This window comes from Neoarius graeffei, chromosome 11 (assembly GCF_027579695.1).
Source record: "Neoarius graeffei isolate fNeoGra1 chromosome 11, fNeoGra1.pri, whole genome shotgun sequence".
Classification (NCBI taxonomy): domain Eukaryota; kingdom Metazoa; phylum Chordata; class Actinopteri; order Siluriformes; family Ariidae; genus Neoarius; species Neoarius graeffei.
Window position 1 is genome coordinate 425,935 of NC_083579.1, and position 16,307 is coordinate 442,241.

Genomic DNA, 16,307 nt, shown 5'->3' on the forward strand with positions numbered 1-16,307 from the left:
GTTTTGTGATCATATGGCATGCATTAGTGCACGTGGCATGGTTTATCTTGCACATCTGGGAAGGCATCATTAACGCTGAATGATGTATACAGTTTTGGAGCAACATGCTGTTATCCAAACATCTCTTTCAGAGAAGATCTTGCTTATTTCAGCAATTTAACATAGGACGAGCATATCCAGACTTAAGAGAGGACTAGCAATAGCAAGAGATGCTACTTTAATCAAAAGGTGAAGGTTATTTCTTAGTACTTAGAATAACCTAGTCTATAACGGGGATAGACCCTTGTCCTATAAAAATCCACAACTATGGAACAAGCTTCCAATGTTCGAACTGCGGTATAGTCTTAGTCCTTAATTCCAATCATGTTTTTTTAATACATTTTGTTAGATATCTTTTCTACAGGGTAAAGGAGCAGATCTTGGGGTTCACGACTTAATGACAGCTATGGTCAAGTTATACATGTTAGTCCTTATGCCTGATGGGATGCCAGTGCCAGACCTTGACAATCAATCAATCAATCATTGTCGAGACACCTTTGCTATACAAATATAATTGAACAGAATAGTGTTCCAGCCAGTTTATTTTACCAGGGTGCCGCACCCTGCCCTCCAGAACTTATGCCCTGCCCTTAAACACAACACCAAATTTATTTGCACCCTGCTCATAAAAGTACCCTTGACGCATGTTCTGCCACATATAGTAAGTGTGCACTAACAAGTACTAACAAATGTTGCCGACTTCCAGTGGAAGTAACGCACGCTGACCAATCACAGCACACTATCAGCGTGGCTCATAGTCATGCTCTGTCGACCATTTTGTCTTATTAGCAGAGCAAAGCTCAACACTTAAAAGAATATAGTAAAGTCTCTAACCTAATTTTTGATGGCTTTTGCAACTGAACGACGTACCTGTACCACCACAAGGTACTCGATCATAAGTGCAAGGTAATATCTCTCAAACACTTGACCACCAGATGACAAAATTTGTAGCTTTATTTCCATAAGATAGATGGGTTTTTATCCAGCACTTATTTTTAATTTAAAAAAAGTGAGATTATTGACTAACATTTTATGGAAAAACATTCATGACAGTTTAAGATTATTACTTCATAAATTTCCAAGATGGTATGTTGGCAGAAAAAATAAAACTTGAGACCCTATTGGTTTTGGTGGGATTCCCTGATGCACGCGTGCATCCAAATCGCTAACAAAATTAGTTTTGAGTGCTTGTGCTACATTTGGTTATCATAGTTATCGGCTTGGTCCCAAAATACTTCTTGTATCTTGCTTTCTTACAATCACAATGATAGAACAGAAAAACGCCCATAAACATTTTGGAATTGCTTGAGGAAAAGTCACAATGAAATGGTGAGTTATCACTTTTTATCATTTGCAATTCAAGAATTCTCAATACCTGCAAATGAATTAAGCTTATTCAAACTCAACTTTCAAGTCTTGTGGAGAAACTGGAATATTTAAGCTTATTTATTAATATTTTTAATCTATTCATGATGATTTTGTGCCCTTGAAAATATTTTACTCATACACTTATTAGGAACTCTGCTTTCAAGAAATGCCTAAACATATTTATTACAATAACGAGTCAGTGAAGTAAGGTAAACGCAAGTCTAAAAACCAGCGATGCCTACAAACTCACAAACGAGAAAAGAACTGGTTAAAACTGCAAGGGGCTCAGAGAACTTCATCTCTCTGTTTGCCAGAACACAAGAACATCTAAAATTAAGAGGACGAAACGAATTCAATCAAAAAGTTAGGACTGATAGATCGAGACTCTAGGTATAAAGCTATAGAAAATCTAGTCCTTAACACGTTAGACTAGCTCTAATCTAACATTAATATCCCAAACTAATATTACTTATTGATTAATACTATTAGTATTACTCATATTATTAGTATTAACTAACATTAGACCTTGTCGAGGCAAATTGCAATTGGATTGTAACCATTTCATTTTTAATTTTAAATAGGCTTAACTGTTAGGTTTGCTGTTAATATTGTAATACAGCAATAAATATAAATATTACATTTTTACAGTTAGGTTGCTGTACATCAATAGGCCTAATGTTATTGGTCTATATTTGGCCCATGATCTCGTTTTAGGTGGTGACAATTTACAGATCTACAGTATATTCTCTAATATTTTTGCAGTAATATTAACTAAAACTAGCAATCTCAATGCACCATGCTATCGGTGATTTGTGCAAAATACAAACATGTCATCAAAACTAAATTTATTAGATCAACACCGACAAGTCAGCACGAATGAATCCTTTATCACTTTTCAAATTTTTCCTTTAAATTAGTTTAATATTTTTTAAAATTTTGCACAAATCAACCAATTATTTGAAGTGTGGAAACCTGTCGGTGGACTTATCAAAGCTGTCTGTCTTTGCTGTAATGTCTGCATTCAGCAGGGAGCATTTTTCTTGAATAATATTGCCTTCATCAGGATGGTAATGTGAAGTGTAGTTATATTGGGCCTGCTACAAACAGAGATGTTAACTGGCAGCAAAGTCTACAATCAGGATTAGTTAAGTTTTACACATGTATAAAAATAAAATGGCCTGCACCGCTTTACAAAATCTTATAGTCAGCCTGTTTAGAAAAAACAAGTCAGGTTAATAAATTTATTCTCAGCAGGTCTGAAGCTGAATGCAGAGATTCTTTAAAGGTTGATAAAATAAGCAGTAATAAATAGAACAGTAGAGAAACTACATTCCTGAATGTATGCATTGTGTAAAACTTTTGCAGAGACATTCACTTAAAATGTGCATTTGTTAGAATTATCAACTCTGATAATGTCACTTTTAATAAGTGTACTGTATATATGCATGCGTGCAGTTCTATATAGTATTTATAATACACCATTGTATTAAAGTGGTTAACTAAAGTTTCAGGTTTGATTATTTGCCCAGTATGGCTAATTTTGCAGGATATATTCTTTGTCTACAGGTGATGCGTGCAAAATTGCCATAGATGCACAAAAAATTGCCTGCAATAATCACTGACATCCTGCCCTCTTAGAAAGCTAACTGGAACACTGACTGAAATTTTATTTTTCTCTCTTCTTCCCCCTTTATTTTATGTAATTTTATTTTTTATTGTTTATTGTTTTGCCTTTACCTCTGTAAAGCACATTGAACTGCCACTGTGTATGAAATGCACTATATAAATAAACTTGCCTTGCCTTGAAATTATTTGCAGTACGTATGGACGGACTTTACCATTAATGGAGCACTTTTTGTTCCAGAGGGAGTCAAACTCAGGATTGAGTTCTTTGGTGTACTCCTCTTCATACCACACAAAGAGCTCCTGTCCTGGGTTAATGGGTCGACAGCAACGATACAGAATTTCCCCTTGATATGGAAATGCCACGAGATTCTGTTCATCATCATCACGGGCACAATTCACATACCTAAAAGAATAAGGCAAAGTTCCAGAAAAGGTTAAAAAAAAAATCAGATTAGAGTTACAGACTGAGAGAAAGCATGGGGGCGATATCATTGACAGGAGGAAGATAAAATCATTCCAACAAATTAGGAGCTGTAAAATCAATCACTAAATACCCAATAACTGGTATATTCCTCACCTCATCCAATTTGTGTGCATTCCTCTTTTTCCATCTACATATTCTTCACACTGACTGCTCCTGCATATCTGTAGAAAAATTACACATTTAAATTTTCTTAATTAAATCTATGCCTTCAAATTAATTGAGGTAGACAGGAACAAGAATGATGGCTTACACCAATATTATATTAAGCATCATGAAAGGAGAATTAAAGGTTCTTGACTGTATCTTTGGTGGATGGGTGTGTGTGTGTGTGTGTGTGTGTGTGTGTGTGTGTGTGTGTGTGTGTGTGTTGTAAACCACCCAGCAATCAAACCCGGCCAATGCAAGCCTCCCAAATAATCATATAGTCATGATGAATGGTTGGTTCTCTCAATTCGTTGTAATTAGCAAGCAAAGAATGACTTTTTTTTTTCAAACCCCCCCCCCCCCAATTCCCTTGGTTGCACCCAATCCAGCCTCCTCTCCCTGCAACTTCTCACAAACAGTAGCTGGTGTGAGCAGTAGCAAGCTGGCTTAGAAAGTGAAAAGGAGGTACAACAAAACACCAGCAAACAGTTTTAACTTGTTGGTCTACAAAAAGAAAAGAAAAAAAAACCCCGCTTCCCAACAGAAAGTGTGCTCCTGTAATGGGGCTCAAACTCATGAGTCAAATAATTGAATAAAAGACTTATTTTCTGCTGTGGTTTCATTGTGTCATCTGAACTGTTAGCTACCTAGACTAGCCATCAGAGAACCGTACCACTTTTATCATAGCTACTAGCTACTTGCGATTATCTTCGTTATTACTAAGGTATATCAAGCGATTATTAATTGTTCAACAGCTATCAATGCTCCAATAATTATCAGAGAATAATAGGTATTAAGTGCTGTTGAATTGTGGCATAACTCGGTGGACTGAGTGGTCAGTTTTGGCGGATCTCCTTTCTCTCAGCTAAATCATTACAGCCGGCGTTTATGAGTCCTTTGGTGACTGAAAAGGCCAATCCTTGAGTGGCAACAATGCTAGCAATCCGGGCAGATAAAGTTGGCAGTAACTGGTTCCTGAACATTGCCGTTTGCGTGACAGGCTACTCAACCTTCCTGGATCTTGTTGATGCAACGGCATTCGAAGCATTCTACATCAGCGTAGCAAGTTGATTGCCACTCAGAGTGGTTCAGAGCCAACTCTTCCCATGCATCAACCGGTATGTCGCCAGCCTTAAGGTTGGACTTCAGCACATCCTTGTAGCATTTGTACTGGCCTCCCTGTGTGTGCTGGCCATAACTACTACAGTGGGGCAAAAAAGTATTTAGTCAGCCACCAGTTGTGCAAGTTCTCCCACTTAAAAAGATGAGAGAGGCCTGTAATTTTCATCATAGATACACTTCAACTATGAGAGACAGAATGGGGGGAAAGAATCCAGGAAATCACATTGTAGGATTTTTAATGAATTAATTGGTAAATTCCTCAGTAAAATAAGTATTTGGTCACCTGCAAACGAGCAAGATTTCTGGCTCTCACAGACCTGTAACAACTTCTTTAAGAGGCTCCTCTGTCCTCCACTCGTTACCTGTATTAATGGCACCTGTTTGAACTTGTTATCAGTATAAAAGACACCTGTCCACAACCTCAAACAGTCACACTCCAAACTCCACTATGGCCAAGGCCAAAGAGCTGTCAAAGGACACCAGAAACAAAATTGTAGACCTGCACCAGGCTGGGAAGACTGAATCTGCAATAGGTAAGCAGCTTGGTGTGAAGAAATCAACTGTGGGAGCAATTATTAGAAAATGGAAGACATACAAGACCACTGATAATCTCCCTCGATCTGGGGCTCCACGCAAGATCTCACCCCGTGGGGTCAAAATGATCACAAGAACGGTGAGCAAAAATCCCAGAACCACACGGGGGGACCTAGTGAATGACCTGCAGAGAGCTGGGACCAAAGTAACAAAGGCTACCATCAGTAACACACTACGCCGCCAGGGACTCAAATCCTGCAGTGCCAGACGTGTCCCCCTGCTGAAGCCAGTACATGTCCAGGACCGTCTGAAGTTTGCTAGAGAGCATTTGGATGATCCAGAAGAGGATTGGGAGAATGTCATATGGTCAGATGAAACCAAAATAGAACTTTTTGGTAAAAACTCAACTTGTCGTGTTTGGAGGAGAAAGAATGCTGAGTTGCATCCAAAGAACACCATACCTACTGTGAAGCATGGGGGTGGAAACATCATGCTTTGGGGCTGTTTTTCTGCAAAGGGACCAGGACGACTGATCCATGTAAAGGAAAGAATGAATGGGGCCATGTATCGTGAGATTTTGAGTGAAAACCTCCTTCCATCAGCAAGGGCATTGAAGATGAAACGTGGCTGGGTCTTTCAGCATGACAATGATCCCAAACACACCGCCCGGGCAACGAAGGAGTGGCTTCGTAAGAAGCATTTCAAGGTCCTGAAGTGGCCTAGCCAGTCTCCAGATCTCAACCCCATAGCAAATCTTTGGAGGGAGTTGAAAGTCCGTGTTGCCCAGCGACAGCCCCAAAACATCACTGCTCTAGAGGAGCTCTGCATGGAGGAATGGGCCAAAATACCAGCAACAGTGTGTGAAAACCTTGTGAAGACTTACAGAAAATGTTTCACCTCTGTCATTGCCAACAAAGGGTATATAACAGAGTATTGAGATGAACTTTTGTTATTGACCAAATACTTATTTTCCACCATAATTTGCAAATAAATTCTTTAAAAATCAAACAATGTGATTTTCTGGATTTTTTTTTCTCATTTTGTCTCTCATAGTTGAGGTATACCTCATCTCATCTCATCTCATTATCTCTAGCCGCTTTATCCTTCTACAGGGTCGCAGGCAAGCTGGAGCCTATCCCAGCTGACTACGGGCGAAAGGCGGGGTACACCCTGGACAAGTCGCCAGGTCATCACAGGGCTGACACACAGACACAGACAACCATTCACACTCACATTCACACCTACGGTCAATTTAGAGTCACCAGTTAACCTAACCTGCATGTCTTTGGACTGTGGGGGAAACCGGAGCACCCGGAGGAAACCCACGCGGACACGGGGAGAACATGCAAACTCCACACAGAAAGGCCCTCGCCGGCCCCGGGGCTCGAACCCAGGACCTTCTTGCTGTGAGGCGACAGCGCTAACCACTACACCACCGTGCCGCCTGAGGTATACCTATGATGAAAATTACAGGCCTCTCTCATCTTTTTAAGTGGGAGAACTTGCACAATTGGTGACTGACTAAATACTTTTTTGCCCCACTGTAAATGGCCAAAGATATGTTCAGAAATTGATAAATATCTATTTTACAAAACTGGAACAACAAATTGATGCATTACAAATTTGGTGCTTTTATCACAATGTGAATGATGTTATGCTATTCCACTGCGCTAGTTGAGATATGTCTATTATGTTTATGTCTCTTCCCCATGAAATTCATGTGAAACAGCCTTTTTGCAAAGATCTCTGGAGGGAGCTTGAACTGTTGAGCTATGAGTTGAATTTAATAACTACAGAAAAATGCAGGCAAGGCTTTTCTTTCAAATTTAGTCAAAGGAAGTTTTAACTCATCAAAGGTTTAAATGTGTTTGATGTGGCAAAGCTGTGTTGTTGAATCAGACATCTTTGATAAGTATCTATCCATGGGTCCCCAGTTTCTAACTTCCAAATGCTGGTCCATTTCTGTCGTGATGCCGGAGGCGGAGGCCACACAGCAGCTGATCAACGATGCTGAAGCTACTGGGGGAGCATCCCCCCAGTATTTGGTGTCCGTGTTGTACTTGGTCCATCATAATCTGACATGATTACACAAATGACCTAGCATTTCAACTTATTTTTATGACATTTATATTGGTCTAAAAACTTGCCAATGGATGGTGTATCTGCTGACAGTTTATAACAGCACGTTTAGTGTCTCATAACACCTAGCAGTGTTTATTTTAACAGGGCAATGACCTTGACACTTGATAAATCATACATTAGTCTTAGATCATCACAGACATTAGACAATTACAGGCCGACACTTGAGTCTGTCAGATACAGATCTAGATTTTAGGGACATTAAAACACTGGGATATTTCCAACATATGGATCTCTTTATACATCAGTAACATAAAGGGAAAGTTGAGCTTTGGGCCGAGAGCTTGTAAATAAGTTATTAAAAATAATATATACTGTATGCTTTGTGCAGAAAGCTTTGCCTGGCTGATCTTTCACAGGCCATACACACAGAAATGCAAAAGACCTCTCTTTACTGAACTTCGTTTTAGAATGCACACACTTTTTATTTGGTGTCCTTGTACTTGGTCCATCATAATCTGACATGATTAAACAAATGACCTATCCTGCATGCGAGATATAAATTATGTACGGTAGAGCTCAATAATTATAAAGAAAACATACACAGTTGTGGTCAGAAAGCACAGGGTGATGTTTAAGAGTGGAGGAAGATCTACACAGGTGGACTACATACTCTGCAGAAGGGGTAACCTGAAGGAGATTGGAGACTGTAAAGTGATGGCAGGGGAGAGTGTAGCTAGACAACATCAAGTGGTCATGTGCAGGATGAGCTTGAAAGTGAAAAAGAGGAAGCGTGAAATAGTGGAGCCGAAGATTAAGTGGTGGAATCTAAAAGAGGTTGAACATCGGAAGGAGTTTAGGGAAGAAATGAGACAAGCATTGAGTGGTAATGGAAGTCTGCCAGAAGATTGGGATACTACTGCTATACTAGTAAGAGAGGCAGCAAGGAAGGTGCTAGGGTGGTCATCGGGAAGGAGGAAGGAAGACAAGGAGACATGGTGGTGGAACAAAGAAGTGCAGGAAATTATAAAAGAAAAGAGGCTAGCAAAGAAGAATTGGGACGATCAGAGAGATGAGGAAAGCAGGTGGTTATACAGAGAGACAAGACAGAAGGCAAAAAGAGTGGTAGCGAAGGCGAAAGCAGATGCATACCAGGAGTTGTACGAAAGACTGGAGACCAAAGAAGGAGAGAAAGACCTGTACAGACTAGCTAGGCAGAGAAACAGGAAAGCGAGGGACGTACAGCAGGTAAGAGTGATGAAAGATGTAAATGGAAATGTGCTGACAAAGAGAGTGTATTAAGAAGGTGGAAAGAGTACTTTGAGGATTTATTAAATGAGGAGAATCTAAGAGAGAAAGGTCAGATTCGTTGGAGACAGCAAATCAGGAAGCAGAGTCGGTTAGTAAGCATGAGGTGAGGGCAGCCATGAAAAGAATGAAGACTGGGAAAGCAGTCGGACCAGATGGTATCCCGATTGAGGCTTGGAGATGTTTGGGTGAGACGGCTGTGGAGTTCCTAATGAGATTGTTTAATAAGATCCCAGAGAATGAGAAAATGCCAAATGAATGGAGAGTGTGCTAGTCCCAATATACAAGAATAAGGGAGATGTACAGAGCTGCAGTAATTACAGAGAGATAAAATTGATGAGCCACACCATGAAGCTATGGGAAAGGGTATTGGAAGCGAGACTGAGAAGAGAGGGAGCAATCTGTGAACAGCAGTACGGGTTTATGCCAAGGAACAGCATGTCGTATGCAACTTTTGCTTTAAGAATGTTAATGGAGAAGTACAGGGAAGGCCAGGGAAAGCTACATTGTGTGTTTGTAGACCTGGAGAAGGCATACGATAGAGTGCCGAGAGATGAGTTATGGTATTGTATGAGAAAGTGTGGATTGGATTAGATTAGATTAGATAGAACTTTATTGATCCCTTTGGGAGGGTTCCCTCAGGGAAATTAAAATTCCAGCAGCATAGGGTTAGAATAGAAAATAGAGAAAACTTCTAGATAAATTAAGCATTTACATATACAAATATAAAAAAGAATAAGATACGGAAGAAAAAAAAAGTCCAGCAGGAAAGGCATTGCACATTTATATTGCACATTGTCCACTATTGCTTTTTGTCAGGCTAGGCTACTGCTGCTCCTTCCCGTCCTCTGTCCTCCTGTTACCCCTCCTACCCCCCAGAGAGGAGTGAATGAGAAGCATATTAGAGTGGTGCAAGACATGTATGAGAACAGTGAAACAGCAGTGAGGTGTGCAGTTGGAACAACTGAATGGTTCAAGGTGAAGTTGGGACTTCATCAAGGATCTGCTTTGAGTCCTTTCTTGTTTGCCATAGTGATGGATAGCTTGACAGACGAAGTGAGGCAAGAGTCACCATGGAACATGATGTTTGCGGATGATATTGTGATATGTGGTGAAAGTAGAAAGGAGGTTGAGTTGGGTTTGGAGAGATGGAAGTATGCATTGGAACGAAGAAGAATGAAGGTCAGCAGTAGCAAAACAGAATACATGTGCATCAGTGAGAATGGGGATGAGAGTGTCGTGAAGATGCAAGGAGTAGACGTAAAGAAAGCTGGTGAATTCAAGTACCTGGGGTCAACTGTGCAGGAAAATGGGGGCTGCGATAGTGAGGTGAAAAAGAAAGTGCAGGCAGGGTGGAGCAGTTGGAGAAGGATTTCAGGAGTCATTTGTGATCGGAAAGTCCCAGCAAAAGTGAAAGGTAAGATGTATAAGACAGTAGTGAGACCAGCTGTGATGTATGGATTGGAGACCGTACCCTTAACGAAGAGACAGGAGGCAAAGTTGGAGGTGGCGGAGCTGAGGATGTTAAGGTTTGCGATGGGAGTGACAAGGTCGGACAGGATAAAGAACGAGTACCTCAGAGGGACAGCACATGTGGAGAGCTTGGGAATTAAGTTAAGAGAGATGAGATTGAGATGGTATGGGCACATCCTGAGAAGAGATGCAGAGCATGTTGGAAGGAGAATGTTGAGGATGGAGCTGCCAGGCACACAAAAATGAGGAAGGCCAAAGAGGAGATACATGGATGTGGTGAAAGAGAGGACATGAAAGTGGCAGGTGTGGTAGAGAAGGATGCGGAAGACAGGGAGCAATGGAGACAAAAGATCCACTGTGGCGACCCCTAATCGGGAGCAGCCAAAAGAAGAAGATAAACAGTTGTGGTCAGAAGTTTACATACATTAACATGAATGGCATCTTGGATATGAATGTCATGGCAATATTTGGGCTTTCAGTAATTTTTTTGAACTGTTGTTTTTCTGTGGCAGAATATACAGCATACATCTTTAATAAATAAAAAACACTAGAATTTGGTGCACAAGTTTTAATTTCCTTGGGTTTTCTGAAATCAACACAGGGTCAAAATTATACAGACAGAGTAAAAAAATAAAATACATACAGCACACCTAATATTTGGGTAAAATGTTTCTTCACAAGATTCACCGTGACCAAACATTTTTGTTTACCATGAACAAGCTTCTGGCAGAATTCTGGTTGGATATTTCACGACTCTTCATGGTAGAATTGGTAGAGCTCAATTAATTTTTTTTTCTTGGCATGGACTCGATTTATAAGCACGGTCCATATATTTTCAATAGGGTTGAAGTCAGGATTTGTTTTAAGCTTAATATTAGCCTGCTTTATCCTTCACAACCAGCTCTGATACGTCGTGTTCAAGTTTCTGATGGTTTATGCTGAAGAATTCTGAGGTAGTCCTCCTCCTTCATTATTCCATCCACTTTGTATAATGAACCAGTTCCACTGGTAGCAAAACAGCCCCAGAGCATGATGATCCTACCACCACCACCTGGTACAGTGTCCTTCTGTACATGGTGGTCATTGTGACCAAACAACTCAATCTTTGTCTCATCTGACCATACAGCTTTCCTCCAGAAGGCTTTTTCTTTGTCCGTGTGGTCAGCTTCAAAATTTAGTTTAGCTTGAGGGTGTCAATTTTGGAGCAGGGGGTCATTTCTTGGAGAGCAGCCTCTTAGTCTATAGTGATCTGAACTGTAGACAGTGTTCCATCAGCTTCCAGTTCATGGTTGTTCCCAGGTTGTTCCTGACCATCCATACCAATTTCCTTTCAGCTGAGGGTGACAGTTTGGGTTTTCTTGAAGCAAAGTGGCTTGGCAAAGTGACTACACCTCACAATAACTTGGATACAATTGATTGAACTGATCTTGGAATTTGCAGTTGTTTAGAAATGGCCCCAAGAGACATTCCGGAGTTGTGTACATCTGCGATCCTCTTGCTCAGATCTGCACTGAGCTCCTTGGACTTTCCCATTTTACTGTGTTGGTCAATCCAATGAGTGCTGTAAACAAACCCTTTTTATGAAGGCACAAGAAGCTTCCAGCTGTAGTCAATCATGATCACTAATAGGAAGTTAAGAGACCTCGGCCTTGGCAAGATAAGAGACATTTTGGAAGTTTCAGCAGCTCTGAATTAATAATCTAAGTGAGCATATGTAAAATTTTTAACCCTGTATGTATAATTTTGTCCCTGTGTGTCTGTGAAGATTCTCAGTCATCCAGGTCATAGTAAACTGTGGGTGGTAAAAGAGAGCAACTGGACTTGCTTGAAGATTCTTAAAGATGTTTCACCTCTCATCCGAAAGGCTTCTTCAGTTCTGTCTGACTGGTAGGGAGCATCAGGTATTTATCCTCTCATGGATGAAAAGCTCATCTAAGGTGTCATTGAATCATCCTGTTGGTGTGGGTCACTGGGGGCTGGTTGTGAACGGCCTCGAGAGTCGTTAGGATGATCAATGGATTGCCCGTTAGTGTGATCAATGGAATGCTGATTCTCTCTGTCCTCCTGTGAGTCACTGAAAACAGCTGGGTTTTGGCGTGCATTCAGTTGTCTGGGAAGTGTGCCAAGGACTGCATTGTAGGTGGCTGATAAATGATGTCTTAGACCCCCACCTCTGTTCAGTGATGGCCATTCCAGGTTGACAAAAACGGCTTCTTTAACTCCTCGCTCATACCAACGATCCTCTCTGGCTAAAATGCGTACGTTGCAATCCTGAAATGAGTGTCCTTTGTTGTTAAGATGAAGGTAGATAGCAGAGTCCTGGCCTGAGGAACTGGCTCTCCTGTGTTGAGCCATGCGCCTGTGAAGTGGTTGTTTTGTTTCCCCAATATACGAGCCCGTGCATTCCTCACTGCACTGAATTGCATACACTACGTTGTCCTGTTTGTGTCTGGCTATTCTGTCCTTAGGGTGGACCAGTTTCTGCTTCAGGGTGTTACTGGGTCTGAAATGTACCGGAATGTTGTGTTTGTAGAAGATCCTCCTGAGTTTCTCAGATAGACCAAAAATGTAGGGAATGACAATGTTCTTGCGTTTGTTCCCGTTATCCTCCTTGTCCGTTCTGTTCCTTTTTCTGCTCGAGGAAAGACCAGTTGGGATACCCGCAGTTCTGAAGTGCTTTCTTGATGTGATTCTGCTCCTTCTCTTTTCCCTCTATCGTTGTAGGGATATTCTGAGCCCTGTGTTGCAAGGTCCTAATGACCCCCAATTTGTGTTCCAGTGGGTGGTGAGAGTCAAAGAGTAGGTACTGGTCTGTGTGTGTGGATTTCCGGTAGACCTCGATGCTCAGGCTTCTGTCTTGTCTAATGTGTACATCACAATCCAAGTAGGCTAGATAATTCCCACTGACGTCCTCCCGAGTGAAGTTGATGTTAATATCCACTGCATTGATGTGCTTAGAGAAGGCTTCCACCTCATGGGTTTTGATTTTAACCCAGGTGTCATCCACATATCTGAACCAGTGGCTGGGAGCAACTCCTGAAAAAGTGGTCAAAGCTTTATGTTCCACTTCCTCCATGTAAAGATTGGCCACAATAGGGGACACCGGTGAGCCCATGGCGCATCCATGCTTCTGTCTGTAGAAACTTTAATTAAACTGGAAATAAGTGGTAGTCAGGCAGAGGTTAAGCAGGGTGCAAATCTGGTCCGTGGTGAGGTTCGTTCTATCCAATAAGGTGCTGTCTCGAAGGAGTCGTTTTCTAACAGATTCAACTGCTTCTGTGGTGGGAATGCAGGTGAACAGAGAAATGACGTTGTAGGAAACCATGGTTTCATCTGAGTCTAGTTTGAGGTCTGCAACTTTAGGGCCCGTTTACACGAGGACGCTGTCGGGTAAAAATGACTAAATATTTTATCGGAAGTGCCTTTCGTCTACACAGGGACGGCGTTTCCGAGGCTGAAAAATGGAAAAAATTGAAAACGCCTTCCAGAGTGGATAAGTTAAAAACAGCCCCCGTTGCATATCCGTCTAAACTACCCAATACGCGAAACTCTGCTCGGATCTGCTCACGTCGGGTACGCGTTTACGTCATACATATGTCATATACTGTACATGCCAGCCCGGGAAGTAAGAAAGTAAGTAAAAAAATAAGAGCATGTCTGATTACATCGATCCAACGGACCTTCAAGCTGCTCTGGCAGCTTTAATAAACGTCCAGGAGTCCTTCGAACATCTATACCGAATCTGCACATATACCGTTAATGAACAGAGGCGGGTATAGCATGCTCTTACTTTTTTACTTACTTTCTTACTTACCATAGCCAGAGTAGTCAAAGTTTTCGCGGCGCAGATGTGCAGATCAGACAAGACGGAAGACGTTGCGCATGTGTGCAGACATAGCGGAGGTCTTTCACAGCACCACCTAGCTGCCTGGCATGCACATCCAATTGAATTCCACACATTTATGCGTCACCGTATAGACGCAGATTTCCTCCTTGAAAACGGTCATGTAGACACGGAAAAAAGTGAGAATGAAAACGGACTTTTGCGTTTTTGTTTCAGACCGTCCCCGTGTAAAGTGGGCCTTAGTAGCAAAATCTTGTGAGTTTTTGACATGATGTGGCGTATTCCCAACGAGAGGAGCCAGGATGGTGGCTAGGTGTTTGGCAATGTTGTAAGTAACAGAGTTTATACTGCTGATGATAGGTCTGAGTGGAGCTCCTTCCTTGTGAACCTTGGGGAGTCCGTATATGAGAGGAACGGCTTCCCCAGGGTACAATCTGTAGTACAGAGATCGATTGATGGCTTGGTCCTTTTCTAGTTGTTGCAGGCAGCTAACAACTTTCTTTTTGTAATAACTTGTGGGGTCCCGCCTCAAGGTTTCATAGGTGGTAGTGTCGCTGAGGAGACTGGTCATCCTGGAGTGGTAGTCCGCTGTGTTTAGCACCACTGTGCATCTCCCTTTGTCAGCAGGAAGGATGGTGATGTTCTGGTCTCTTTGAAGCAATGTAAGAGCCCTCATTTCTTGGATGGTGAGGTTGGAGGGGGGGTGCTTTCGCACTGGACAGAGCAGCTGATATCTTCAGTCTAAGTTGTTCTGCCTCTGTGTTGGTCAGATTGTTGTTTCTGATGGCTGACTCTGTGGCTGTGATGAGGTCTACCACTGGTATCCGCTCTGGTGAAACTGAAAAGTTAAGTCCCTTGGATAGAACATCTTTCTCTGGTTGGGTGAGCACCCTGTCGGATAGGTTCTTCACCCATTTCTCTTCTATGTCCGGTTGTGTAGCCTGGTCAGATTTCTTCCTCCAAGTCAGCACTTCTGTCTTGCTGGAGGAGGTGGTTTTAGACCGCAAAGTTTGAAATTTGCGCATCTGTCGTTCCTTGACTTTGGTATGTTGTGAAATCTGTGTCTTCTCAGCAAACTCAGAGACTCGTTCCAAAACTTCACTGGGAAGAAGTACTGTCAACTCTTCAAACATCAGTTCAGTCTTGTTCTGGAGAGCATCAATGGTGAAATGTACTTGTCTCACTCTCTTGTTGAGAAGCTGCTTCTGGGGTTTCTGGAGGATTATTTTCAGAAAGAAATTATCTAACAGATTCAACTGCTTCTGTGATGGGAATGCAGGTGAACAGAGAAATGACGTCGTAGGAAACCATGGTTTCATCTGAGCCTAGTTTGAGGTCTGCAACTTTAGTAGGATGACTCAACAGGATGACTCAATGACACCTTAGATGAGCTTTTCATCCATGAGAGGATAAATACCTGATGCTCCCTACCAGTCAGACAGAACTGAAGAAGCCTTTTGGATGAGAGGTGAAACGTCTTCAAGAATCTTCAAGCAAGTACAGTTGCTCTCTTTTACCACCCACAGTTTGTCCCCATGTTGATTTCAGAAAACCCAAAGAAAATTAAAACTTGTACACCAAATTCAAGTGGTTTTTTTTAAAGATGTATGCTGTACAATCATTCTGCCACAGGAAAAAACAGCTCAAAGAAATTACTGAAAGCCCAAATATTGCCATGACCTTCATATCCAAGATGACATTCATGTTACTGTATGTAAACTTCTGACCACAACTGTATGTACATGCATGCAATGACAGCAGCTGTAATATGTCTGTCGGCTTTTAAACCTACGGGACAGTCAAAGCATTCCTTTGCATGTGAAATGCCGAAATCCAGTTTCAGAAGTGGTCGAGCAGTTAGACTGTGAATGAAAAGACCAGATTTCATTCATCATTTGTCAGCATGACTGGCAGAGGGGCCCAATCAACTAATCCCATACATACCAGAAGACGTACAGGCCCTATATGCGCGTGTGTACGTACGTACGTACGTACGTACATACATACATACATACATACAGTCAGGTCCATATATATTTGAACACTGACACAAATTTTGTTTTTTTACCCATTTACTGAAACATATTCAAGTTATACTTATATAATGGACATAAAGTCCAGACTTTCAGCTTTCATTTGAGGGTATCCACATTAAAATTGGATGAAGGGTTTAGGAGTTTCAGCTCCTTAACATGTGCCACCCTGTTTTTAAAGGGACCAAAAGTAATTGGACAATTGACTCAAAGGCTATTTCATGGGCAGGTGTGGGCAATTCCTTCGTTATGT

At 41.6% G+C, this 16,307-nt stretch overlaps 1 protein-coding gene across 3 annotated transcripts in view; it reads right to left on the reverse strand.

Moving 5' to 3' along the window:
• LOC132894012 (zinc finger protein 883-like) overlaps positions 1-16,307 on the reverse strand; it is a 102,603-nt gene that overhangs the window by 30,983 nt on the left and 55,313 nt on the right. For all 3 annotated transcript variants that reach the window (XM_060933195.1, XM_060933196.1, XM_060933197.1), the window contains 2 exons: positions 3,611-3,678; positions 3,246-3,436 (listed from right to left, as the gene is read on the reverse strand). In XM_060933195.1, the coding sequence (XP_060789178.1) occupies positions 3,246-3,436; positions 3,611-3,678 (259 nt within the window). The remainder of the gene's footprint in view (positions 1-3,245; positions 3,437-3,610; positions 3,679-16,307) is intronic.